The sequence below is a fragment of the Micropterus salmoides genome, unplaced genomic scaffold (assembly GCF_014851395.1).
Source record: "Micropterus salmoides isolate LMB-PRFRI ecotype aquatic unplaced genomic scaffold, ASM1485139v1 Ms_hic_scaffold_2025, whole genome shotgun sequence".
In the NCBI taxonomy this organism is placed as follows: Eukaryota; Metazoa; Chordata; class Actinopteri; order Centrarchiformes; family Centrarchidae; genus Micropterus; species Micropterus salmoides.
In genome coordinates this window covers 709-28,429 of record NW_024041180.1, presented here as the reverse complement: position 1 = coordinate 28,429, position 27,721 = coordinate 709, and the positions used below count along the sequence as shown (strand labels likewise).

General features: G+C 43.9%; 2 protein-coding genes across 2 annotated transcripts; both read right to left on the bottom strand.

Annotated features, from left to right (window-relative positions):
* Nucleotides 1-6,614: 6,614 nt before the first annotated feature.
* Nucleotides 6,615-10,047, bottom strand: LOC119915269 (rap guanine nucleotide exchange factor-like 1). The gene is made up of 2 exons (XM_038734809.1): nt 9,050-10,047; nt 6,615-8,339 (listed from the first exon to the last, which is right to left on the bottom strand). The coding sequence occupies exons 1-2, from the start codon at nt 9,250-9,252 to the stop codon at nt 7,982-7,984; spliced, it is 561 nt and encodes a 186-aa protein (XP_038590737.1). The 5' UTR covers nt 9,253-10,047; the 3' UTR covers nt 6,615-7,981.
* A 2,880-nt stretch (nt 10,048-12,927) lies between these two features.
* On the bottom strand, nt 12,928-27,235 carry LOC119915271 (protein CASC3-like). Its single transcript, XM_038734810.1, has 11 exons — nt 27,178-27,235; nt 26,850-26,905; nt 25,071-25,352; nt 24,530-24,678; nt 23,446-23,619; nt 22,436-23,358; nt 21,135-21,308; nt 19,767-19,865; nt 19,519-19,685; nt 17,959-18,166; nt 12,928-17,866 (listed from the first exon to the last, which is right to left on the bottom strand). The coding sequence occupies exons 1-10, from the start codon at nt 27,233-27,235 to the stop codon at nt 18,020-18,022; spliced, it is 2,229 nt and encodes a 742-aa protein (XP_038590738.1). The 3' UTR covers nt 12,928-17,866; nt 17,959-18,019.
* Nucleotides 27,236-27,721: the final 486 nt, after the last annotated feature.

The following is a 27,721-nucleotide window of genomic DNA, read 5'->3' as shown; positions in this document are numbered from 1 at the left end:
AGGTACCCTTCAGCGTCCTTATGAAATGCTAACGTTTGCTACGTTGCAGCAACACAAGGGAGGCTAACCCTACCTGTTGTGCGCAGATGTAGGGTTAGCCGGTTGACATGCATAAAGTCAGTGACTTTAGGTTTAGGTACTAACATTTCTGATGGTTGTGGTAAGGGTAGGGGCTTCGGGGGGCTGTCAACACCTTTATCACGAATGTAGCTAGCTAGCTATATACCTTTAAGGGTAATTTTTGTTAAATGTTCTGCTCCTTGTTAACGAAGTTAGCAAAAAGTAGAGATGGTTCAACATGTTTAATTTAACAAGCTTGCTAACAGCCCGGCTAACTTTGTGTCCTATCAACTGACATTGGACGGCTAATAGGCCGCTTACTGTATGTTAGCTTACGATAGCTTAGCACCAATAATGTTAGGTTAGCCTTGTGATCTGTTAGCTGACCCATACTTTAGTGCTGCTGAATAAGTGCTAGCTATGTGTCTTGTTAGCTGGATTGCCATCACTACTGTCCCATTACGTTTAGCACATTAGCACATCTCTGACCTTTTAAAACCATTTGAAAAGTTATTATTAGTGTGTTTACAACATTTGTAGTCCATAAATTAGTGCCTCTCCACATTTGTAGTCCGTTAATATCTCTCAGCAGCTGCAGCAGCACATCTGACATCAGGGATTAAAGTCAAAAACTCTCCTCTGCTAGGAAAAGTGCATTAAAACATATCTCACATCGTATACGAACAAAGAGCAGCAGACTGCAGCTCTTAGACTTAAACTCTGCGTAATGTTAATCTTTGTACAAACAGAAATCTCATGCAGTAAGAACAAACTGTTTGTGTGTCCTGAAACTGTAAGAAACAAACAAACCACACAAACACGCTGCTAATCTCAGACCTTTGGAACGCAGCTCTCAGGCAGATCAACACGGATTTATAAAGAAACCAAAAGCTATTTCTTTATTATCTCCGCCAGACGTAAGCCTGCAGGTGATCTTGGTGGGCTGTGTGCATGTCTGCAGCTAATCCCTCATAATACTGGACCATCGGCCTGATATTTTCTCTGCACATTTATGACTGTACGCTGAAGAACCTCTTGTGGTGGCGGTGATTCACAATTTTTTAAGATACCTATTAAACTGACAGCTCAGTTTCATACCGCGACGGACTGCTGACTCCTCACTGCTCTTAACCAGCTGTAGGAAAGTCAGTTATGTTACGTAAGTTAATTTATGTATCTACGTTAAAATAAGCAGGGTTCGTGTTATAATCTGAGTCTTGCGGTGGTCTCTAATGTAGCCTATTAACTAACGTTACCGGCGGAGATAAATAAAAAAATATGTAGGGCTCAGATTAGGGGTGTGATGACACACTCGGGTCATGAGAACAAGACATGAAGATATTTTTAATAGTATTTTGAAAAAATATGTGATGCTGAAATATATCAGTGGGGGGTTCCTCCCCCAGAAGACTTGGAGCATTAAACACTTAGTTTCCTGCATTCTGGAGACATTTTCTGCACCATTTTATGGTGTAAATGTCTTTATTTATATGAAGGGAAACAAAATGAAGATGGCAGGTGACAATTCAAAATATAAAAATCTAATGGAATATAATGCAGCAATCAGCAGCTTGTTGTTTTAGCTTAAGTTACTTTTTAGGTTGTTTTCTTATTGTTTCATTTGTTCTTGTTGCTGCTTTTCAGAACATTTTTAACAAAAGCTTTTAAGTGATAGAGACATTCAGATTCTGACCCAGCATAAATGACACATATCAATATTTTTAAATGTCCCGCCCCATCCAGGCTGTGATTGGTCGGTTCACAAAAAGAGAACCTGATATAGAGACTGAGTTCATGTTTGCGTGTTGCTTTCTCCAACTGTTCCGTCAAAACGTTACCTCGCACCACAATGATAGATAATAATAAATAAAATAGGTACTAATTACACATTATTTGTGACTCAAAATAATGGTTGCTGATAAATGAATTATGAAGCTTGAATTTACTGCTTCCACGGGAGCAGTAACTAACATTGGTCTCTGCACAACATGATTCAGTAGAGAATAAATGGCGTGAAATGACACATGAAAAGCAGAAAAGGCGTTGTGATAACATGCAAAATAAGAAATTTGTTCATACAACTTTGGTGACACCAGGCCTGGCTGAGATCTCTTAGGATCAGAAATGAACTGCTCGGAGCAAGAAATGCTTTTTAAAGTTCATAAACTAACTGCTGACATGTTTCTGTCACTCGCACGTCGTCTTTATACTCCTTTTATATTTGTTTTTAGCTGTCACCGTCTGTCCTCTCTGGGCCACCGTAGGTGACGTTGTCGTGTTGTGGAGAGACTTTTTGATCAGAAAAACAGTCGAACATGAAGCCTGAAGCAGCAGAAAATCTGTCAGGCTCACTGAAACACAACTAATCTGTGCTGCATGATTATGAGCAACTTTCTTAAAATTGCGAGACAATAATAATAAACGCCTGATAAAATCTTAATCTAAAGAGATAATCTGTTACACGGCTGTAAGCTAGTGGCCAAACCAGACCAACTTTCCATCTGTCAGAGGAACATTGTGTTATTTCTTCCTTCACTTTAAAGGATTGAATTGATTAAAGACGAATCATTTAAACCCACTTCTGAGATCGAAACACTTCCAGAGATTTTGAATTTTGGAGTAAATGTGTCTAAACTGATGCAGCAGACACGCAGAATATTTCCACCTGATCGAATGATGCAGCCATAAAAAAAAATCTTGTGTTTGGATCTCAGAGCTTCAAAGACAAACTGCAACACGTGTGTTTTATGGAGAATGTAAAGAAAACAATAAAACGGTTTGACAGCTTCCTGGTGATATTTCACAACGCTTGTGAACACAGAGTCTGCAGTCTAACAGGACAGTCGGTTCAGATCCATAATTTATCAGCTTTGACTCATTCTGTGAAAAACTCTGAACACTTTGGTCTCTGCAGCGCGACGACGGCAGCAGCTGCATGTTCCAACGCTTTCATTTTCTGCTGCAGGAACATTTTTAGATTTCTAATATACGAGATGTTCTTTCTTTGTCTTTATGGATTACTGTATGTAGTGAATTACGCTCCATCAGTGTCAACAAATAATTCAACTGTCACACAAGTTTCTGTGTTTGGGTGTGAGAATGTTTCCCGTTTCCTGACCACACTAAATAATAAATGGACGACTTTCTCTTGTGTATTTTCTCCCGATTACAAAAAAAAGAGGATTTAACACATCTGAAAGCAGCAAAAAGAAGCTACTCTCATTGTTGGTCATTTCTTATTCAGATTATAACACAGAGAGGAAGGTCAAATTTGTTCTGAAGTGGAAGAAAGTTTTTTAAATATACACCTTTTCTGTATTTGCATATACAAAGAACAAAGTGAGTGTCTGAATACTTCCTGTACTTCCACACACTTCTCAAAGTATTCAGGACACAAGTATAAATAAATAATGTAGAAATAATTAATTTAATTAATTAATTGAAAATAAATACTTTGGGTAATGAAGAAGGTTTTTTCTGTATTTCTAAATAAATGTCTACATAAATAAATAAATGTGGAAATGTAAGAAGAAATATAAAATGTGTACACAAATAAATGTATACATAAGTAAGGAAACAAAGACATACCTATTTATTTATTTACACTTGTGTCATTGGTTTCCAGCATCTAAAATAAATATTTACCGTTTTTTCTGACATTTTATAGACCAAATGATGAATTCATTGATTGAAAATGGATCAATCGATGATAAAATTCAGCATTAAATTAATCACATCTTTACTCTTTAGACCCAGAAGCTGACCCAGCCCTCCGCTCTCATGTTGAAACCTGACCAGTCTGTCCAGTTTCAACTCCTCAGCTCACCAGTTCAGTCTCATTCTCCCACCCCAGACGACCCGCGGACCAATCAGCCGCAGGGTTTCTAAACCAGCTTCTCAGGTGTGAAACCGGCCTGCAGCCTGAATGTGAAGACGCTGATGTCTCACGTGTTTCAGAGAGGTCGAGGCCGTGAAGGTTTCACCCACAGCTCTGAAAACCAGTTCTGTCTTTGAAGTAGGGGTGGGGGGGGGGGATCGATACACGAACGTCAAGTATCGATCTGTTATTATATAAATTGTACATGAGAATTTTCCTTTTTGGTGCTAAAATAAATTCCTTTTTCAGTGCACTAGAAGAGTTTTCCTTTGGGGGACACAATTTGAACTTGGAAAAAAGTAATAAATTGCAATATATCGCAATATGTTTAAAACTCTGGTGATTCCCACCCCTACTTTGAAGCCCCGAGCCTGACCAATCAGAGAGCTTCAAACTGACAGAAGACGGTCGGACTTAAACGTGTTAAAATGGAAGAAATAAAAAAGCCACGGCCGAAAGGTTTATGTAAATTAATTAATCTCTGGTTTCAGTTTCTCAGATGTAAACTAAAAATCTTTGGGGGTTTGGGCTGTTGGTCCAACAAAATAAAACTTTTTAAGAACAATAATGCAAATGTATTAAAGTACCTATAATCAGGGTTCCTGAGTGCAACCAAATCACAAATCTTTTGAGTTAGACAAATTTTTTCTTGGTTGCATCGGTGCAACTAACATTTCGCAGGACATTATTTTGCAGGCCGCATCTTTATCTGTTTCCTACCAACACATTCTCACTCTTAGCGACAACAAATGTGCAACTTTCAAAATGTAGACTTTCAAAATAAAACGCTAGCGTTTCGAATCGCCATTTTGAAACGGCACGTTATTAAAATTGTGAAACGTTGCAACTTGGTTGGGTTTAGGCAACAAAACTACTTAGTTATGGTTAGGAAGAGATCATGGTTTGGGTTAAAATAACAACTACGTACGTCAGTTAACACGTAAGATAACGAACGTCACTCACGCAATTTACGTAACTCATGTAAGTTCAATTAAAATATTTAATGTTGTTTTTTTTGTTTCACACGGGACACGAACACCGGTCTCCTGGTTCAAAGTCCGGGTTCTGTGTCGCTCTGCAGTTACACCACCAAACCGCCACTGTGTTGACTTCTGTGAGCCGCTATACTAACTTGAATGCGGGTAAAATAATAATCTTGCGGCTCTTCTAGACTTTCCAAATGCAAATACATCGGTTCCCATCTTACAGATACCAGATCCAGCTATTTAAGACAAAATTGGGCCGATTGGTTCATCCCTAATGTTAATTTGTGTTTTTGACTTGTTTATGCTGAAAACAATTAGAAGAACATCAGCTACTGCAGCTTGAAGCGCAGACGTCACCGAATCTTTTCTGTGTTCTTGCTCTTTTTTAAAATCAGCAAACAGTAAAAACATTCAGGTAGAATCAGTTTTAATTGCACAGACCGTCGCAACGTTAACAACATATCAACATCAAAGATTTTTTTATGGTCATAAAAACCAGCAGCTTTATAAATGTGTGGGAACAAACCGACAGCTTCAATGTGCAGAAGCTCCTCAGAGACAAACTGATTATTAACTGAGATGTGTTGCGTAACGCTGATGTGCAGTGTCCAAATTCTCACACTAACACACACACCAACACAATGAGCTGGTGATAATGCACCCTTTGTGAGAGTTTAACAAGAAGGAAGTGCTGGATTATTCATGAATGTGCAGATAAAAGTAACAGTGGTCGTCTTCATTACTTGATAAACGTGTGTTTTCTGCTGAACTCCATGTTATCACTTCACGCTCTGCAGCGTTTCAGAATTTCCTCCAACAGACTAGAAAAACTAAAGCTGAACATCTGCTGAGTGTTTGTTCTTCACAACTCTGCAGGACGAAGGAGCTGAAAATAAACCGGAAACACTTCCATCCATCACACCGTTACACAACAGCTGAGAGACGGAGAGCTTCTGCAGACGTTACTGAGACGATGGAGACGAAACCAGAGCTGAAAGATTTCCCTTTAGACACAAGTTAATGTCACTTCATCCAATATAAAGCCTTAAATCAAATTTATTTACGGTTATCAATACAGTTTAACCAACAGGCTAGCCTGTTCATCTCATCTTAGCAAGCAACAAAGCATTCACTCCGATCTACCACGTCTTGTTTCTTCAAAGATATTTTACATCAACATGTTTTATAATCTTTACAACAAAAAATCACTTCCTTTTTTTATTTAATTTGTTTTTAAATATGTTAGGCTTTTTTTTATTTAATAATTGTTTCACTACTTCTTTTATTTTTTTCTAAAATTCTTTATATTAAACATTTTTACAACATAGTTGTAGTTTTAAGATTTACAAAAAATATTTTACAATTTTTTGTTTTTTTCCTTATTTTAAGTCTTTAAATTGTTTCAGGATTTCTAAAATGCTTTATGTTAAAACATTTTACAATATAGTTTATATATATATAAAGTGTTTAAGGGTTTATTAACTAACTAATTAACATACTTTTTTATTTGTATGAGTCTTAAATGCTTCATACTAATAATAATAGTAATAAAAAAAATATAACAGTATATTTACAATTTTAACATTCTATATAATAATTTGGGGGTTTCAAAAAATATCCAATAAATATTTTTTAATTTCAATAAAAATTCTAATATTTAATATTTTACCTTTAAAAATATATATATATCCTATTGTTGCTTTTTAAATTTGTGTTTCTGGAAAAATACAATTCACAGACCCAATGAAACGTGGACACAAACACACCCTGCAGCCGCTAACAGCAGCAATCACTGTACACACACACACACAAAGGCATACAACATTCCTGCATATGTACACGCATGCATGCACACCCACTTCACCCGTAATAAGCAGGCTGCGTTTCTGAAAGAGGACGGCAGCGATTATGTAACCACACACACACACACACACTCACTCTGAGGCTGCAGGAACAGTCTGCATGATATAAAGAATAAACCTGCAGGAAACAGGCTGAACGTGGACTCGTTTCAGCTCTGAATCTCAATCAGAGACAATATTTCCTCACAGGAACAGAGAGCAGAGCGCCTGAACTGGAGCCGAGACGCCGAGGACGAGTCCTAAAATGTCAAAATCAATCAGCTCCCCTCATTTCTCCCGCAGCAGCACTCTTTGCACGAGACACGTCTTCAGCCTTCCAAATGTGAAATCTACGGCTGCAACTAACAATTATCCTCATTATCAGTCAATCTGCTGACTGTCAGGGTTTATTGGAGATGTAAAATCCAGACGCTGGAGAAACTGACACCAGAGAGCGATTAATCAAACTACTTGCCGATTGATTTTCTGTCTAGCGACTAATCGACTGATCTTTTTACCCCAGATGAAATTGCCGCTCTAAGATTTTGACTTTTCAGTAAGAAAGTAAAACAGTTTTGGTTTTTAGGATTTCTATTTTTAGTTTCCAAAACCAGAAACACAAGCAAAACCTTAAAGAATGGATTAAACAGTGTTTGTAAAATGCTAATGTTAGCATGTCCAGCTCACATCATTAGGTCACTACAATATATGTTGGAGTTACAGGTTACGTAACAAGGACTGAAGCATCCACTGTGTTGACAGAAACAGTAATTTTACCTCTCTGGTCTACCAAACTAACCAATCGAGGCAGCGGGAGACCAGTGCTGCTTTTATCAGTGGAGCCTGGCGGCTTTAACCAGAGCGATACAGCGACGGTTTCTGGTTAAACAAAAAGGATCTTACTCTTTAATAAAAGGTCTCTCTCTGCAGGGATCCTTTCAGTAGTGCTGTCAGACACTGGTAAAAGCAGTCTGAGCCTGTCAGCGGCAAAAACAAGAACTTTAGTGGACGAACTTTGAAGGGAAACAAGAATTGTAGCCCTGTTGGACTGATGTTTCCCAAAATGTTTCACCGTTAAAGTTTCCCTTCAACGATTTGTCCACATTCAGAAATACGCAGAACATCACCAGACGTATCCTCTATTCCAAAACAGGCAGACTATTTACCAACATCAGCATCATGAGCTTCATACGGCACCAACAGATCCTGCAGGAGTCTCATCTTTTGACCTCAACTGGCGGCCATGTTGCAGAAACACAAACAGAAAAGCTCTGCGTCTTCTTACCTGTGCAGTGTGTGTGACGTTTTCCCGCCACGCAGTCCAGCACAGCGAGGGTCAGGTTGTCCGGTGTGTCGGGAGGAAGAGGCGTCCCTCCTCCTCCTCCTCCTCCTCCTCCTCCTCCCCCGCTGCTGGTCTCTGTGATCAGGCTCGCCTCGGAGCTCTGCTCGTCGCTGGACAGAGACGGACTGCGCACGTCTCCTCCTCCAGAACCGGAGCCGTTAGCGCTGCTGGGCACCGTCACCAGACCGGTCCCTGCGGCTGAGGGCCAGGAGGGGGGGTCCTCGCTGTCGGGGCTGCAGGGGGTCAAAGGTCAAACAGGTAAAATTTCTCTACATGTTTAGTGTTATTATTAATTTATCGGTTAATCGAGAAAATGGTTATTAGTTAGCTCCATGTTGCTGATCATATTTATTTGTTGGTCAGCGATGCTTTATGGGAAATGTAGTAGCATTTATTCATACTGAAGGACTAAAAGTCTGGATTTCTCCACCTCTGCTGCCCTGACTTCATTAAACTCTGACTCTTTATAGATACTAAACTACAGGAGTCTCCCTTTGTTACAAGCCTGAAACTGGCAAACTGGTAAATCTGGACCACAAAGCTGGATCCGTGGATGGATTACCAACAGGGCCCTGTAACGGTTCACTTGTTATCCAGCAGTGGGCTGCGTCTAGAAAGCAACAAACCAACATTTAAAAGAGTTTGGAAATACTGCCTCGTCCTTTAAAGAGACATGTGTGGATCACAGAATAGGGAAATAAACGCTGCAGCCTACTGCTGGACAACAACAATAAAACTTTCCCCTCAGGTTTCTGTATGAAACAGTAAACGCCCTCTCTTCACAGTTCACGTTCCTAAATATATCTGTATGTTTCACAGAGTTTCCAGAACACGGGGCCAACCGGGGGCCACGGTGCTCACGTTTGCCCCTGGCCCCCCTTACAGGTTAGTCCGGCCGTGTCCAGGTTCCCTCTTCATTTAAACCCCCCTCCACGGGTCTCACCTGAACACCTCCCTGGCCTGGCCGCTCTCCGGTGACGTCTCCCTGAAGAAGGGTACGACCCGGGACAGGCTGGCCCTCCGGCGGGACGCACCGGTGCCCCCGCTGGCCTTGTCCGCCACCCCGCCAACAAAGCCCCCGGCCCGGGTCAGCGCCGTGGTCTGCTTCTTCAGGAACTTCTCCAGCGGTTTCATCCCCGCCGGCATGGTGGGACGCTGGGTGGAGGTGGTGGTTGGGGGGGGTGCAGATACGCTGGTGCGTGGATTTAAAGGATGGGGATGCAGAGGTGAGGGGGGGAGGGGGGGGGGCGGTGGCTCCTACATCACGGAGCCCCCTCAGCTCGGGGTGCGCAGGTGTGAACAGGTGTGACGGACCCTCCGAGGCTCTGAAGGCTGCTCTGCAAGAACAACCCGATGTTTAACCCATTTGTGGAGGCGCAGGTGGATGCGTGGGTGGCGGAGGTGGGCGCTAGTGTCCCGTCTCTCTCGGATATCACCGCACCGCGATATTAACCCCTTTAACACAAGAACACTCCCAGGAACCTGCTCCGTGTGGCCCCCGGCCGCTCCTCCGCTCCGGGACCGAGCGCTCGGTCTGAAGGCGGAAAACCCGGAGATACGAACCCCAAACGGAGCTCTTGCCGTCCCCCCCGGTGCCTCTGCAGCTCTCCGGTGTCTCCTCAGTGAAGCGTACCGGGACAGCGGCGGATTCCTCCGTGAGATCTCGGGGATAAACGGCGGATGAATGATCGACGTTAGGAGGGTTTGTTTTTTCTTTCACCTCATCGCACACCTGAAGCAGGAAAAACCCGCACGGCCCGGTGCGTTTGGGTGTTGTAGGTTTTCTCAGCAGCAGCAGCAGCAGCAGCGGCGGTGTTTTCCTTTTTTCAGGTCAGATACTGCAGAGTCCTCCTGCCTCACGGTCCCCCATCGGCTCACCAACACACTGCCAGGCTCTCTCCACCTCTCTCTCTCCTCCCTTTCTGCTAAATTAGTGGAATGAGAAGTGACTCGTAACATTCACACTCCTCCCTCTCCTCCCTCCCTCCCTCCAGCTCTGATCTGCTGCAGTTGCGCGCTCCCGACACACGGACGGGACGGGCGCGCGCATGCACATTTATACTTCCAGTGCTGTAAAATTGATGTAAATGGAAATATCCCTGACTACAGGGATCAGTAATATTCATCAGTAACTCTGCACATTTACAGATTCTGCTCCGAGACGGAAACACCGCGAGATTTCATCAAATCACAGAAAACACTGATCACTGGAGCAGGAGGAAATAATTAGATCCTCTATCAAGGATCATTACCTATTCAGTACCACAGAGTAACTCCAGGAGTTCAGCATTACCTGAGTAAAAGTACACAAGTATTATCAGCAAAAATGTATTTTAAGTATAAAAAAGTAGGTTAATTATTCAAAATGGCGCCTTTCACATATAAGATAGACTTTATTGATCCCACACTGGGGAAATTCACTTGTTACAGCAGCTCCAGATAAAACACAACAAACAGAAAAATACACATTAAATACAAAAAAATATAGTATATCGGAACAATAGAAATAGAGAATAAGACTTATAGAGACACTTTATACAGATGTGATTGAACATTGCACAGGTTGCAGTAGCAGGTGGAGGCTCGATGTACACAAACACATTTACACACATTTAAATAGCCTATTCAGCTTTATTCCTACGATCCGATGGCTGTACGAAGGGTGTGTTTCTGTACGTGAAGAACAAAAGTTTCGACCACACAAAGAGACAAATTTAAGAAATCTCTGGTGTGAGAAGCTGGAAGCTCAGCATCACAATCTGTAGACAGGAGTAGAAGCTTAGTATCAGCTGAACATACTGACAAACCAGTTTGAACCTGTTCAGTCGGGCCCCTGAACAGACCACAGAGGGCCCACAGGAAAACGGGGTCCCAAAATATTTAGAGGCTAACTGCACTGTGGTGGTTCAGCAATGATCTCTGGTCACTTCTGCTTTTCTGGACTGGAAAACTAATTTGAAATCAAAGAGCGTTCTCCCCCAGACTAAACTGGAGTTTTAATCATTTACTTGTTCTTCTTTTGGGGCCAAAACTATTTCAAATGTAAGTAAAACTTACTGTTTTTATCTGGTAAAAAATACATTATTTAAAACATCAATATAACAGGTGAGTGTACGAAGACATACCAGGCCAAAACATTACATTTCAACCTGTTCTCACTCCCAAGACGCATGGTCAAGACCCCTTAGCGTCACTTTGTAACACCCTGGGAAGCCTCTTAGCTTCATATTTTAACACTTAAGGTGTATAATATGTAACAGTGACGTCCGAGTAAGGAGGTGGATGGGGTGGACGGCCAGAAACTGGACATTCAACCAGGAGACCTGCGTTTGTTTCCTGTGTGAAACAAAAATTTAATAGTGATTTTTTGTTTTATTCGTAACGTAGATTACGTAAGTAGCGTTACTTAAGAGAGTAACTTATTTTCAGCCAAACCATGATCTCCTTTAAACCTAACCAAGTCAGATGCTTCATGTTTCACCACGTTAACTAGCAGTTTTATTTTGAAAGTCTAACCTGACGATGTCTATTTATTCTTGCTAACTTGACTGCGGAGCCCTACATGTCAAAAATGACAAAGGGTACCCATGGCGACGCCAAGGGGTCTTGACCAAGCGTCCATGTGATGAGTCGGGATGTTTTGGTTTTTCATGTGAATGCATCACTGGGGCCCGAGCCCCTGAGCCCATCACTGATCACGTGACCACCGATTCATTCTGTCGTGGAGACCATCAGCGTGTTATCAGTCAGGTCTCTGATTCACCATCACAAATCATTACAGGTTATTTTTAGAAAGATCAATTATGAGTCATTGAGTTTGAGGAATTATTACCAGTGGACAGAATACACTGACCTGAAGCCGGCCGTGGAGCTGGAGAGTGAGGACATTTTGTTAAAACAAGGACATTTCATTAAATTTGGACATTTTGCTAAATTAAGCAAATGTTGTAAAATTCAAAATATTTTGTCAAAGTGAGGACATTTTGTTAAATGTTTTGACAATTTGCGAAATTCAGAACATTTAGCTAAATTCAGAACATTTAGCTAAATTCAGCAAATGTTGTAAAATTCAGGACATTTTGTCAAAGTGAGGACATTTTGTTAAATTTCTTGACAATTTGCCAAATTCAGAACATTTTGCCAAAGTGAGCAAATTTTGCTAAATTATGAACATTTTGCTAATTTCATGATATGTCAAATTCAAAACTTTGCTAAATTCAGCACAATTTGCGAAATTCAGAACATTTAGCTAAATTCAGAACATTTAGCTAAATTCAGAACATTTAGCTAAATTCAGCAAATGTTGTAAAATTCAGGACATTTTGTCAAAGTGAGGACATTTTGTTAAATTTCTTGACAATTTGCCAAATTCAGAACATTTAGCTAAAGTGAGGACATTTTGCTAAATTATAAACATTTTGCTAATTTCATATTATGTCAAATTCAGCACGTTTTGCTAAAGTGAGGACATTTTGCTAAATTATAAACATTTTGCTAATTTCATGATATTATGTCAAATTCAGAACATTTAGCTAAATTCAGCAAATGTTGTAAAATTCAGGACATTTTGTCAAAGTGAGGACATTTTGTTAAATTTCTTGACAATTTGCCAAATTCAGAACATTTTGCTAAAGTGAGGACATTTTGCTAAATTATAAACATTTAGCTAATTTCATGATATTATGTCAAATTCAGAACATTTAGCTAAATTCAGCACATTTTGCTAAATTCAGCAAATGTTGTAAAATTCAGGACATTTTGTCAAAGTGAGGACATTTTGTTTGTGTTCCCAAAACATGATTAACACACACCCAGCAGATCCACATGGCAGCTGATTTAATGAAAAACTCCTGTTGTTTGATTTTACAACACACGATAAGCTCATTAAATACGATGCCTTGTTATAGATAAAAGGCCTCACAGATGTTTTACAGTCATGATGCAGATTGGACCAATCAGGATGAAGCTGTGAAGCTCTGCAGGAGTTCACCTGAGGTCATTCATTATTTTTTATTCTCCTCATCGCTGCACACAGATCTGATGCTTTCACGTCTTTGGTTTAAGACAGACAGCAGGAAAGCTGTTTCTATGGATATTTTTTATTCTGTTCCTACCAGTGTGGATAAGAGCACATCTTCAGACATTTACTTTCACCTCCACACAGCAGACTGTCAGAACGTTTCTTCTTCCACCACTGTGTTAAACACCAAACATGTCAGAGGAACAACTCTGGATTATGTTAGGCTGCTGCAGGACAAACGTTTCTGAAACATTTCCAGGGTTGTGGAAATCAGCGTGAAGCAGCTTAAGGAAGCCCGAAACTCAGGAAGGAGGCGAGACGGTAAAGAAACAACCCGGGTCAGACTGTTCATCAGTGTCTCAGTGTAACTGTGTGTCCACCAACGCATCAGTGAACATGTGTGTAACAGGCCCGGGGTGGACTCAGCGTGTGACATCAGCCGGACGACAGAATGGGAGCGCTCTTCTGCACACGCTCAGTGGCTCCAGTGACGGACAGACACATGACTCAGTATGGGAAACACACACACGTTTGTTCCTCTATCCCTGCGGGGACATCTCACTGACATAATGCATCTCCAACCATCACGACTGCCTGCAGTTTCTACCGGCGGGGACAGTTCATGACTCCCCGTCGGTTAAAGGCCCCACCAGGATATAAAAACATGAAACGCAAAGTCCCCAAGACCCGACTTACGGATCTTTCACGTGATGAACTTGTGAAAGATGTTTGTAAATCAGTTGTTTTTATTACAATAATTTTACGTACATCAGCTCTTATATCCCTTATTTTAATCATTATGTGATAAAAGTTATAGAGAGTTATTTTTCTGAGGACTAATGAATGAATGTACTGGCTCACTTTTATTATTTTATAATACCCGTACTGTGGATGTATCAACGTCTCCGTTACGTAATAACAAGCTATCGGTTAGTAGCGCGACATAAGCTGAATTTAACGTACTTGTAAGCGGTCCACTATTTACAAACAGGCGGGGCGACGGCTTAGGGTACAACCCTTATTATACACCCATTTGGCTTATTTTATAAATCTGAAAATTAAATGTCGCCTGCTTAAAGTTTCAGTAGGTAACTTTTATAAAAATAACCTTTTGGCATATGAGACAGATAATCAGGTTCCTCTGGCTCCTCCTACTGATGCAAAGTACAAGCAGCATGAGGAAGACGTGGGAGGTCTTCATCTCCTTCATCTGGTCTTCTGTTGAAACTTCATATCCAAGTTGAGTTTGAGGGCCGCGCAGTGAAAGGGTTAAATTTAACGGTCTGAGTCTGGCTTTGTGTTCAGCAGCTGCTGCTGAATATTCATGAGGAGACGCTGTCTGCAAGCTGATTGGCTGGTTGGGCCTGTCAATCACAGAGTTTGAATAATACCCCCCACATTATAAATATTCATTTTAACGGTCAGAGCAGGTGTGTTTGAAAAAATAAAAGTTCAGCGAGTGAGTCTGGTGTAAAGAGGAAAGGAAGAAATAAGGTAGGAAAGGAAGGAAGGAAGCAAGGAGGTGAAAATGAACCTTTCAGACTGGAGAACAAACAAACAGCCGGCACTTTTCTTATTATTCTGTTCTTTATTGATCCTCTGAGTCGACGACAACGTTCTCCACATACAAACAAAACCAGTGATGCATCATCATCATCACAAACAAACGGCCGCCACGTGAACACAGTCTGGTCAGCTCAGGTTAACAGGTCAGATTATTAAAAATATCAACACTTCAACACATGAAGAAGAAACGATTAACACTCTAAACCTTCTACCATCGACGTCGAGAAGATTCATAAACCCAACGAGCCGAAGCCCTGCAGGCTGCAGCCTTTAATGAGGAAGGCCTCCTCCTCCTCCTCCTCCAACAGGCCGTCGTCTTAAAGCCTTTGTCTCACTTTCAGGGAGAGAACTAAAAGCATTTTTCTAAATTTTTGTAAATTTGAAATTGAGGCGGCGGTGGCAAGTGTTTAGAGTCTCGTCGCTGCGGTGGAGCAGAACGCCGCCGTTCATGTTCTTTAAAATAAAACGTGAAGTCAGAGTCACCCTTCAGAGAAGACTTCAGCCGTAGTGAAGATCCGTCTCTTTGAAAAACAGCCATTAAGCTCGGCGTCTGCCAGAGAAACTACAGTACACATGAACCTGCTGTCGAGTCCATCTTATGGATCAGTATCGGGGCCGATCAGGGAAGATTTTAAAGGAACAGTACACGCTGAAACAAACTCCAGTTTCTGTAGTAACGACTCCAACAGACCGAGACGGCGTCTGTCTAGAGGATCGTTTCTCAAACAGACAAACTTTCACATAAACTACAGAAACTTTTCTGAATCAGGACCTCTTGTAGCTGCGGCTGCGTTTTCTGAGCATCACTGGCACAAACGCTTATTTTCAGGTTGCAGTTTAACAGGAGGCAGCGACTTAAGGACTCCAACAGGGCAGGAAGTCACGTGGCGCAGCGCGTTTGGCGTTAACTTCCTCTGGCAGAACGAGCTTCCACATTTTACCCGTTTGTGCATCATCACGCAGGACAAATCTGGAATATTTGTCTTTAATTTGACCTCCAGCGCTTCATTCATACATTTAATGTAAAATAAACTGCAGGAGGAAGAAGAGGAAGAGGAGGCCACTTCTAAACAAGCGTGTCTGCTTCCCTTAACTCAGGACGAACGAGTGATGAAGAGCAGCTCGTTTCAGCCTCATGAAGTGGTTTCTTCAACAAAATGAGTCAGCAGAGTCACCGTTTCCCTCCTGCATTTACTAACAATAATAATAATAATAAAAAAGAAAACCAGTATTAAAATCAAACAGTGACGTTTCAGAAAGGAAAGGAATAGAAAAGTGAAAGCTAAAGCCTCGCCGCTCCTTCTCTCTAACTTCTGTTAACATTCGAGGTCCCTGCAGATGAATCAGAAGCTGCTCTGAAGCAGAATTATTACAATATGTTTCTATTTCATCCATTCAAGCTTCTATATACACATTTAGATTTCTATATACAGCGACGATAAACGCCTCCACCCGGCGGCGGCTTCTCTCAGACGGACGACAGACTTTGTGCAACTTGTGCCTCTAATTTGACTTTCTGCTCATCAGGAGGAAGAAAACGAAACGCTGCCGTCAGAAAATGAACTGTGCGATCGGACGAGCAGATTAACTGAGGTTTTAAAAGAAGGGGGGCGCCGCTGATGTCACACGTTAACGTCTCTTTAAAAGTCCCCGGGTGGGCGACGGCAGTCCTGTCGTGTCTTCAGTTAAATTATTATTTCATTTTAAATGAGACACTAGCTGCTACATTAGCTTCCATCTGCGATGTGATAGGTTGCTCTGTGTGAAACGGCCGGTGCAGTTCAGAGGTCGTGAGTCCTGGTTAACTTGTAGTGACAGCTGTGATTGGTCTGTGTGTCTCTTCCGGCTGGGCGGCCATCGCTAAGCTAACAGTGGATGTGACGCAGCTGTGGGGACTAACCTGGAGGTTTAAATCCGCTTGCAGGTCTTTTTTATCCGGCTGTCCGTGTTTTTGTCGTGTTGCAGGAAAGTAAAAAAAAAAAAACAACACGTCTCCAAGCTTAAAAAAAATAATTAAAGATTTGTATTGTTTTGGTCTTTCCCAGCTCTGACCTGCAGATAAACACCGCCGTGCTTTAGTTTTCTTATTGGAAGAGAAACGACAGCAGTTTTATTCTGCTCTCACGACTGCTGCTGAGTTAAAACGCCAACAATCGCGTCGACGAGCGGCCGATTTATCAACTACTAGATCAAAAGAAACTGAAATGGCGAGACTTTTCAGATCATTTAAACACGCGACCTTTGACTCTGAGAAACTGTGACGGCCCTTTTACCGACTAAGCGGTCTTGAGCCGCAGCCTCCGGTCCGGGACAGATTTCTGAATCCAGGTTTCACATCTAAAGTGAGATAAAGTGAGTTCTAGTAACGAGCACAGAGCTGACGAGTTAAAGAAACGAAACAGAGAAAGAAAAGTGAACTGTATGTCTGTGAGTCTAACAAACTGCCACCATCTGGAGGAGTTCAGGAAGCACCGGGTCAGCCATGAACGTATCAACGCGACACTGAGAGCTGCATTCAAACTATGCACACAACCGATTCTCACAGACAGCCCTCAAACTAACCGTCAGCTGTTTAAATTTCAGTGTGCTTCAGTTTTTATCTTGCTAAACGCTTTTGGAGGAGCAGTGACGCACACGAACCTCCAGTTTCCTGTTAGAACAGCTGGTCTACAGTGAGCTGAGAGAGAAACCGTTTATACCGTCTGTTTTCAGTCCGACGTTTCAACACAAAACGTTACTGCGAAGAAGAGAAAAAAAAAACTAAAACAGACTTTCTCTGACCCCAGCGTTGCGGCTCAGAGTCCGACTCCGTGAGGCGCTAAATGCTTCAAAGAGGCTCTAAAGGGTTCAGAGTCGTCAGTCCGACCGGCAGAACGTTTCCAGGTTCAGCTTTGTTGCTCAAAGACACGTTGGTGGGATCAAACCTGTGGCTGCAGAGTTACAGAACAGTCGCCAACCCGCCTGACTGCTACAAGGATGAAAACAAAGAGGAGAAAGAAAAAAAAAAAGAAAAAGAAAAATAAGAGGAGGGGAACAGTCATTTTCCACCAGCGACGCTGTGGGTCACCAACTTCGCCTCCCACCATCCGTCCGCCTGCCCCCCCCACCTCCCTTGGGTGACGCGGGCGGTTGCTGTTGGAGACTGCAGCTCCTCACTGACCCTCCCACCAGCTCCTGCAGACAGAACAAAGGAGAACCTGCTCTCAGACACGACGGCCACACGTGTGATGTCACAAACACGGAGCAGCCGTTCAGCGAAAACTCACCTGTAGCTCCTGGATCAGAGCGAGCCCGAGACTGGGCGGCCGGGAGGGGCGAGGGGCGGGGTCACTCTGAGGCAAAGTGCAACTCCGGAGGGGGGGGCTTGATGGTGACGGGCTGGGAGGTGCGGCGGGGGGGCGACGGTTTGGGCTGGGCCTGCTGCTGCATGGTGTCGTAGTACGTCACACCGCCGTAGGTCACCTGGGCCTGACCCTGAGACAGAGAGACGACTGCATCATCAGAGGAGCTCGGATCCAAAAGCACGAATATTAAATATGATTTGTCTCATTTCTTTTGAAGACGTAAAAGTGTTCCTGTCACCGTTAAGACAAACCGTCAGTCTGGATCCTTCACCAGACTCGGACCTGAGGACTCAACGTCTTTATTGATTGTAAATATAAAAGGTTTATTAGCCCGAGATGTAAACAAGCAGAGCGAAGAATGAAGTTAACGGAATAAACTGCATTATTTTACAACAGACAGGAACAACAAATCCATAAACATTACTATATGAAATTCAGCTATTTTAGTTATAACAAAGTTCAAACCTAATTAATTTAGAAAGGCCCGTACAAAGCAAGTGAAAACTGAAAACATCACATTGATTTAGGGCTGGGCAATAAAACAATAATAATAATTATTTTCCTCAACAACATGATAAATGTTTGATTAAATTTGTATGAATCACAAACAAATTAGCACTTATTTTTTCTATTAGAATAATAATTTTGTTGAGAAAAAGGGACTGAAACAAGATTTACTAATCATATTTGTTGAGAAAGATTTCATCATAAGAGTTTTTAATGTTCCACCTCAGACTTGTGAAGCGATCCTCTGTTAGGCATCAAGTGTTTTTCCCGTTCTGACCATAAAGAAAAGTTTAAACGCATTAATTAACCATCCGGTTTCTTCAGTTTTCACTCAGGAGCAAAAATCAGCTTTTAAACTAGAAAGAAATAATGATTTGACTTTTATTGTGATAATTATTGTGATTATTATTATTATTATTATGAAGACTGTCGGCCACTCGGCCACGTTTTAGTGAGGACTTAAAGTTAATTAAAGAGCTGATCATCTTAATGATGGTCGGTCACTATTCCACATAACGGCAGCTGAATACAGGAACGTGAACCAAATCTCTTGTGGCGTCGTTACGTTCTTCCCTTAACTTAATAAAGCAGTTGTGTCCAGGTACTTTGGAGCGTCGCTGAGAGTTTGTGAAACTTCTCTTCTACCCTCGGCCATTTAATTAAGGCTGACGACACGAGCAGGAAGCTTAAGGACCAATCACAGCTGTTCATTTTGTGACGTCTGCAGCTTCGTTTTGAAGAATCTCACATTCCAGGAACGGCGTGCATGATATTTCCTGAGCAGCTCGCCCTGCTTTGCAGCGACACTACGTGAGCTTCGGGTAAAGTTAGCGCTTTAGATTTGTGTTCATGCGTTTGGTCTGATGTAAAGTTTCCTAACATCTAGTAAAAAAATGAAGTAGAAATACATTTCATGTACGTTAAGAGAGGCTGATCGACGGCGTTCATAAAGCCTGTATAGCGCGGAGCGGGTACCTGTGGAGTCGGGTACATGGTGGGGTAGGGGAAGGTCATGACCCCTGGCGGAGGGTAGAATGGCGGCGGCAGCAGCTGCTGTGGTTGCCCTGGCGACAGAGAAACAGGAGGGCCTCCGTAGAGGGCGGGGTTAGCGATCGGGCCGCCTGATTGGTGGGGATGGAGACCTGAGGACGAGGCAGAGAGATGAGTAACGCACACAGAAATAAAACATCGACTCATCCTTAAAAACAAGAGACGCCACCGACCCGGGTGGGGCATGTGCATCTCAGGCTGGACCAGCATGCCTTGCGGCGGGATGGGGGCGGGGCCTTCCCCGTGGGCGTAGATTGGTCCCTGGTACGACACTGAGACAGAGACAGAGGAAGGTTAATGACGGCACATTCACTCAAGTACAATCGTGCAGTACTTCTACTTCACAACGTCACAGAGGAAATATATTTTTATTATCTGAGCGCTGCAGTTTCTTGTTTTAAGTGAAGCAGCTTTAAAATATGATGCAGCAGCTTCATCCAACGCTGCTCACACATGACCGGGCAAAACTCTGCGTAATGACAACTTTTAATTTAAGGTTTTACTCAAGCAAAAGATCAAGTACTTCTTCCATCACTGATCGGTTTCTATCAAACTTCTCAGAATCCCAACCGTTAACAACCTGAAGCTAACAGACAGTTTTAAAAACAACAACATCGTGATTTCATTTTCCTCAGCAACAAAATAACAAATTTTCAATAAATGTTTGCTTTAATTCAATTAAAAACAAACAATTTAGCAGTTTAAGATTTTTATTTTGTTGATGAAAAAGATTTGACTTAATTTAAATTTGAACAGAAATCTGACACTGATCCTGTTAATTATGGATATCAAATTAATTATCGTGTTTTGCGTGAATGTTTTATTGCTGGTCTGTCGCGAGCCCGCATCGAACACAAGTCCAGACCAGAAAAGTCTCTTAATAAGCTCGTCCTCGTTAATGATCTCCAGAGTCAGCAGCAGTCACCTCCAAAGTTAACACAGTCGATAAAAAGCTGCAACTCTTAACAGACTCAGACCCACAGAAAAACACAGGTGTGTGTGAGAGACGGTGACGCCTGAGCTTTACTGCCCTCTGCTGGTCGGCAGGTGAACTACTGACACACCCGTCTCTGATTTCCCTCCTGACGCTTTTCTTAAAAACACGTCAAACCTCCAGGTTTTTTGTAATTATCTAATCTGCTTGGTTCTTGATATATTACAGGGTTTTCTGTACGGAGGTTAGAAGTGATCCTGTAGATTGCTTGTACTTTATTTGTGGTATTTATCTAGACAATATGTTAGTATTTCAATTACATGTGTACTATTTGCTTAGTGTCTGGGCTGCTAATATCCAAGCTTCAGATAGTTTACCAGAGAATCACCTTTCACTTTCAAAAAAAAAACTTAAATCACTGAAGAAAATTAACTTTTCCACGATGTTCTAATATTTTTTAAAATTACATCAGATTATCGGACTAAGATCAAACAGGTCAGAACTTTCTTGTTCCACGGAGACATGGACCGTCACTAACAGCTGCTCACTGACTCATCTTCACCCGATATCCAGTGTGCGTGTGTTGGATTTAATGTTTTCATCTTACTGGGTTCGTAGTAGTGTCCATCCATCACTCCCAGGTGCATGGGCGGCGCCGGCTCCGGTACGGCCCTCTGCCGCTGGGAGGAGTAGCGTTTGGCCCGATTGGCGCCGACACCGATCTCCTCTATGCCGGAGAACTGAGGCGGGCCGCCGGGGATGTGGATTGGGTTGGGGAGGCCTGAGGACGGAAACATGAGACAGTCAGTTTCAGATAGACTCACTCTGCAGAATGAACTAACAGGGTGACGCTTATTTAACACGAAACTGCTGGAAACGTGGCGAAGCTGAAGTAACGTGTCGCTCGAGCTTTTTCCAGGACAGCTACATTTATTCATTTAGCTGATGCTTGTGTGTCAGAGGACGCACGCCTCTGGACGCGTCACAGTGGGGATGTTTCCACGGGCATGACCTTATGGAAGAGGCTATACGGGGAATACTCGGCGAGTCTGTCTGCAGATGAACCGGGAGGAAGTCGGACACAGAAACGGCAGAGAACCCAGTCAATTTTCAAAATAAAACACCCCGTGCAGACTCACCGATAAACACAGTTAAAACAGACAGAAAAAAGAAAGCGTTTAACTGCGTAGCCTGCGTGGTGGAAGCAAACAACAAAAGCTGAACAAGTCAGCGACGTCTGGCAGACAAAACGCTCTGTTCTTGAAACGCGTTCCCGCCACAATATCAACGCAGACTGCTAGTGTTGTAGTACTCGAGACCGGTCTTAAGACCACTCTTTGATGGTCTTGGTCTCGTCTGGGACTCGACCGTATTTGTTACTCGGTCTTGTCTCGGTCATTGAGGACTCTGGATTTTAAGACCATAACTTTGGGAATATCAATAAATTGCTTTTGCATCGTCTGATTTATTTGTTAACAACCTAACTTTGATTTGATGTAAAACTTATTGCTTCAAATCCAACAAATAACCCTAATTAAAAATGTGTTGTCCCCGGTAACGACCGCCCCCCGCGATGGTCAGCATGGAAAAGGAGCGTTGAATAAAGACTCTTAAGTTGATTTCAGCTCTTACTGTTTGTTTTAATGGGAACATTTGAGAAGTACCTGTGATCTCGTTCCACATTTTATTCTGAGTCATGTAATGAGGGGAACTGGTCTTGGTCTCGACTTGGTCTCGGTCTCGACTTGGTCTCGGTCTTGGCTAAAACACTGCTGACCGCCACATATTGATTTATTTTTTTACTAGGCCTATGTAAAATCTTATTTGATAACACAGCGCTGTAGTGCATTCGCGCAGCACATCCTGTCGCTCGTGTCAGTTCCCCGGGTTAAGGTTGTCTCCCCTCACCTCTGATCTCAGACCGCACGTAGGACGTCGGACTCTGGCGCCAGCTCTGTCCTGCCAGACTGAGTCGAGCCACGTCCTGGTCCAGCTCTGCCAGCGCCCCTCCTCCTCCCGCCTGACTCGGCCCGTCGCCTGCTCCCGCCCAGCTCTTCCCTCCCACGCCGCTGGGGGAGGACGAGGCGTTCCCCGCGGCTGCGGACTCCTCCACGGACGGCTGCTTGCTGCCCAGGTCTGCGGGCCGAGAGCGAGTCCGGCGAGCCGCCGAGTAAGACTTGCGCTCCACCGGCCGCTCAGTGGGAGGAGAGGCTTCCCGATTGGTCGCCGCAACTGACGACTGAAGGGAGGGGTCAGAGGTGGGGGAGGAAGCAGCCAATCCTGTCGCAGATCTGTCGGCGCTCCCTTGCTGCTCCTGTTGCTGTCGCCTCGGCGATGCAGACTTGTAACCGCCCGGCTGTGATGCAGTCGTCGTCGTCGTCTCGCTAAGGTCCTGTTCCCGAACGCCTCCTTGGCTGACTGTGATGTCCTCAATGACCACAGAGGGTCCGCCCCTTCCACCGCCACCACCCCGCCCCCCTCTGCTGACTCCACCCTTGTCTCCTGTGGGGTCGGACTGAGCTTTAGGGCCCTGTCGTTCCCGGGGATGCATCTGGGGTGCGTTTGATTCATTATTCCTGTAGTGAGGCGCGGGGTGCGTCTGATTCTGGTAGGACAGTCTGTTGCGGGAGGGAGGCGGTCTGGAGGAACTGCCGCCACGCTGAGCAGAGGAGAGAGGGAGCGAGGATGGCGGTGTAGAGGAGGGGTGGGGGGATGAAGGCGGAGGAGCTCCTCCTCGGTTCAGACCTCCTCCTCCTCCGCTGTGCCACGATCGGACCGGACGCTCTCCTCCGTCTCTCCAGCGCTTGTCTCTGCTGGGAGACGTACTCTGTCTGCAGGGGGACACGGTTCAGATTAAAGTCATGCAGGGAACTCGTTCATCAGACTGCAACAAGGTCAAACTCCCTCTCTTTTCTCACCTGGGCCGCCGCTGCCTGTACGACCGGTCTCCGGAGCCGCCGCCGTTTCGGATGTCGTAACCGTAGATGGCGATGAGCTCCTCGCGGCTCTTCGGCGCCTGCTCCTCTTCCCTGAACCTGTCGTGCTCCCAGCGACCCTCGTCCTTCCACAACTTCCTGTTTCGACCTTTAGGTCTGAGAAGAGACAAACGGGGAGACACTGAAAACCTCTGCCGTCCTGCTCAGAGTTGATCCAAGCAGCTTATATTTACTACAAACTGTTGTACGTGACATTAAAACCGTTCTCGTCTTTACAGAGAATCACTTATTACTACTTCACCACCAGTTTTAGATGTTCGCTGCACACTTTATTTTTTTTAAATTGCTAAGTCATCTGCTCTGTTTTCATCTTATGCATTTTGTGCTTCAAGAGGCGCAGAAATAAAGTTCCAGACTCATTAGAATTTTAAGGACAACTACAAAACACGGAAAACTAATCACCAATTAAAATAATTAAATAAACCAAACTACGACTGCAGTTAAAAATAATCTTACTTAACTATCACGAGTCTCATCAGCTGGGAGGAGATGATTCTCGCCGCTAGTCGCCGTTATCAGAATATATTTGTTTTTCACTGCGTGAGAAGAATGATGTGTGGCGCTCAACACGTTCGTCTACACAGCGTGACTGAGAGGTCAGCAAGCCGTTTATGACAGAAGAACGCACAGAAGTGAAACCACAGACGCCAGCTTGTTGAAGATTTTGTGGCTGTGTGGGCGGATCCACCACGTGAGAGTAGCGTCGTCAGACCCACTTACACCGTGTTCAGCACAACACGGAGGCTGTCAAGCAGCCTAATGCTAAAAGTTTTAGCATATTTCAGTGGTTTCATCTGTAATAATCTGCATCACGAGGCTGTTTCTAAAATGTGGAAGACGAACGGAGAAGGTGACGAACCTGAAGAGGCAAAAATGACGACAACATATCTGTAACATGGCCGCTCCGCGACACAAGTACTTTCAGGGGGAAACACTGCGCAGCCGGCTGCAATCTGAAAACTACGTATAGCCCCTTTAAATAAAATATCACCAGTAATAGCGGTACCTCTCCTCCTCCTGAGTGTGTCCTCTGACGTCGTGCTCGAAGAACAGACCCTTCCTCGGGATGTAGGCCGGGTTCTTTCTGTCCTCGTCATCGTCGAGCTTCTGACCGGGTTTCCCTCCGTCCTTCGTTTCAGGGTCGTCTGTAGACTCCTGCATGTGTGTCAATGACAGAAGACGACTTAATGACGGCAGCGTTCAGCCATCTGATGTTCTGGGAATAAAGCCGCTTTTAATTTTAAGGTAAAAAGACAGTGATACACATTTGAGCCTCTGAGATGTTCAGAATTACTAGATATTTCAGTGTTTTAGGACGTGTGTATTTAAAACACTGAATTAGGAAGCAAGCAGTGAAACTGATGCAGCTGTACGTCCAACATGTTGTCAGTAATAAAGTTATTATGTCTGGCTGAATGTTTGTTTGGCCCCGTGTTCACAAATAAACAGGAGGACATTTTCAGCGGCGGATTAATCCACATGCGGCGCTCTGAAAACAACAGTGAGATATGAAGCTGTGGCTGAAACACCAGCAGGGGCCGTCTCACCTGTCCGTCGCCGCTCTGGCGCTCTCCGGCCAAGTTCCCTTTCACTTCGGCCTTGGTCTCCTCTTTGCTCTGTCCTCCTCCTCCCTCCTTGTCTGCCACGTCCTCCTCTTCCTCCCCCTCCTCACCACCCTGTTGCTCCTGCTGCTCCTTCTGCTCCTCCTCCTCCACCACCTCGGCCTTTGTGGCGCCTTCGTCGGCAGCTGGGGGTTTGGGCTCGCTGGCTGCTGCCGCTGGTGCTTCTTCGTCGCTGAAATGCTCCGCCTCCTCTTCCTCCTCCACTCCCTGGGGGAACACAGGAATATGTCGTTTAACGAACCTCAAACCGACGGTCCAGTACGGTCTTTCTCAGGATCGCTGTCGGACGCCGGAGCGGTTTTTACATTTATTAACTACTGACTGAATGGCGGGAGTGGTCCATGAACACAGAGCGGTCATTTTCTGCCAGAGTTTTAGTCACTTCACACGACAGACGTGTTTTATCTCACTGGACTCTGGATGATGACTGAAAAAGCAGAGTGGGTGAGCAGAGGCTACTGGCTTTAAATCAGCATGTCGGCCGTTTTTCTACTACTGCTCCTCTTTTTTCCTTGTTACATGTGTACACAGGATATGGTTTGGTTCTGTAGTTTAAGGCGCAGCAGGAGTCCTTAGCTCTTGTATAGTTTTTATTTCTGTTCTTAGTTTTTACTTCATATTTACTCATGACTTTATTTCTCTCTATTCGTCGGTCTTTATGCTGCTGCATCACCCGACCCCCCCGCTTCCCCTTCGGGACCAATAAAGGCTGATCCTTTATTGATCAGCCAGTGTGTTTCCTGCTGAGATGCATCTTTGGTCTCCACATCAGCCTCTCGGTGAGATCTAAGACCACCAGTGTGAACAGTCGACCAAAGACTTCTGAGTGCTGACAGAGACTATTGAACAGGAGACACACTCCTGCTATTTAAAACATGATCTTTGGAAATAAATTGGTTTTACCCGCTTTTGAAAAAAGAACAACAGGCTCCAGATGTGTATTTCAAACATTTCCCACAGAACGACGGGGGTGCGGTCGATACCGACCACCAGCTATAAACAGCCTGTTGGCCTCGAAAACATTAACTTAGCTCTCCTTATTAGCTAGGCGCCTTACATGCTTGCTAATAACTTTATAAGAGGGACGAGCGAGAGGATGTGCTGCACAAATAGCCTGCAGCTCTGCAATCAATTTTTAAATAGGCCTAGTAAAAAAAAGCGTTGGTCAGCGTTGATATTGATAGATGGAACAAAACCCGTGGGCTGCGTGAAACACAGTATATACGGTGGTGGCGATGAACCGCTGCTGAATTATGAAATTTCACACATTAACTGATATCAATGGGCCACTTATGTTTTGCAGGAGAGCAACACATTTGCCAAATTTATAGGAAGTAACACTAACTAGCCGTGTGTCGTTACTACCTCTCTTCCAGTGGGAGATCAGGTAACACTTCTGTACAGCTTTGTCGTGTAAACAAACTATACATCTGAAAGTTCAATCATATTTCAAACTGGTTGTTAAAGAGGAGCTGAGTTCAGGAGAGCAAGTCAGGGACGTAAACTGGTCCTTTTAAGCTAATGAGGATGTTTCTTGGTAAATAGTTTAATTCTACGGAGGGAGAGAATAAATGAGCTGGTTCGGTTAAAGGAAACATTTTTCCTTGGGGGTTTAAGTTTCCTGATCTTACTGGACCTGCAGGAGCCGCGGCAGACTTCACAGCGCTGACCCTGCTCTCTGATAGATGTCCGTTTGTGTCTTACCTCTGAATGGGAGCCGTTCTCCTCCGGATCTGCACTGTCGTAGTCGGACAGAACCGCTGAGGGGAACACACAGAACAAAAGAGGGGAATATCATTTGAGGGTCGAGGTTCAGAAAACAACAACGGGCCTCACAGGGCTCCTCTGGCTCAGGTAGGTAACAAAGTGCCTGTACCCAGCTAGCCAGAAACAGAACCCGAACAGAGGAATTATTAGTATTTGGATTACATGTCATGTTTTACAAGCTGGTGCTTTGTTATATTCACACTTTTTAAATCTAATGTTTATGTTCTTGGTGCCAGATGTTGCTGTGAAGTGAGACATGTCTTACCTTCTCCTACTCCATCTTCACTCTCCTGCAAAGAGAGACACACACAAATAATCAGCATCAGCGAGTGTTAATCTGCAGGAAGCACATCCAAACAGTCGCTGAGGGAGCTGCCTGCTGCGAAGGACTTGAGTGAGAGGGATATGAAACTTTGCTCAGGGAGCTGTAGGACTTTGCATTAATCAAGTATGCTGTAGATTATTTAATCGAGTAATGGGATTAGAAATCCTTTTGCTTGGCGCCCTGTGTGCCGGGATCAGCTGTAACGTTCCAACACAAACTCACAGACGGACCAGTCGGAGAACACAACAACACGTTTCTACATTTACAGCTAAGAAGCGAGTCTCACCTTTGCTGGCCTTCATCTCCACCAGCAATCATGATCTACATTAAACGCCAACGCTCACAGACAGACTCACCGCACAGAGCTGCTGTTTTCTGTTGGCTTGAAATGATCCCTGACTCTGGACACTTTCTGTCTTTGTCTCTTCTTCGTCCACTTTGCAAACAGCGCCATCAAATCACACCGCCTGTGCGAGTAACAATC

Bases quoted from the DNA above. Each gene is read 5' to 3' on its own strand.
- LOC119915269 (XM_038734809.1), bottom strand. From the start codon at position 9,252: ATGCCGGCGGGGATGAAACCGCTGGAGAAGTTCCTGAAGAAGCAGACC. The intron at 8,340-9,049 runs GTGAGACCCGTG...GACCCCCTGCAG, and splicing joins CAGGCCAGGGAGGTGTTCAG to CCCCGACAGCGAGGACCCCC.
- LOC119915271 (XM_038734810.1), bottom strand. From the start codon at position 27,235: ATGCTGATTATTTGTGTGTGTCTCTCTTTGCAGGAGAGTGAAGATGGA. The intron at 25,353-26,849 runs GTAAGACACAAA...GTGTTCCCCCAG, and splicing joins AGAACGGCTCCCATTCAGAG to GGAGTGGAGGAGGAAGAGGA. The intron at 23,359-23,445 runs GTGAGAAAAGAG...GTCCCCCTGCAG, and splicing joins TACAGGCAGCGGCGGCCCAG to ACAGAGTACGTCTCCCAGCA.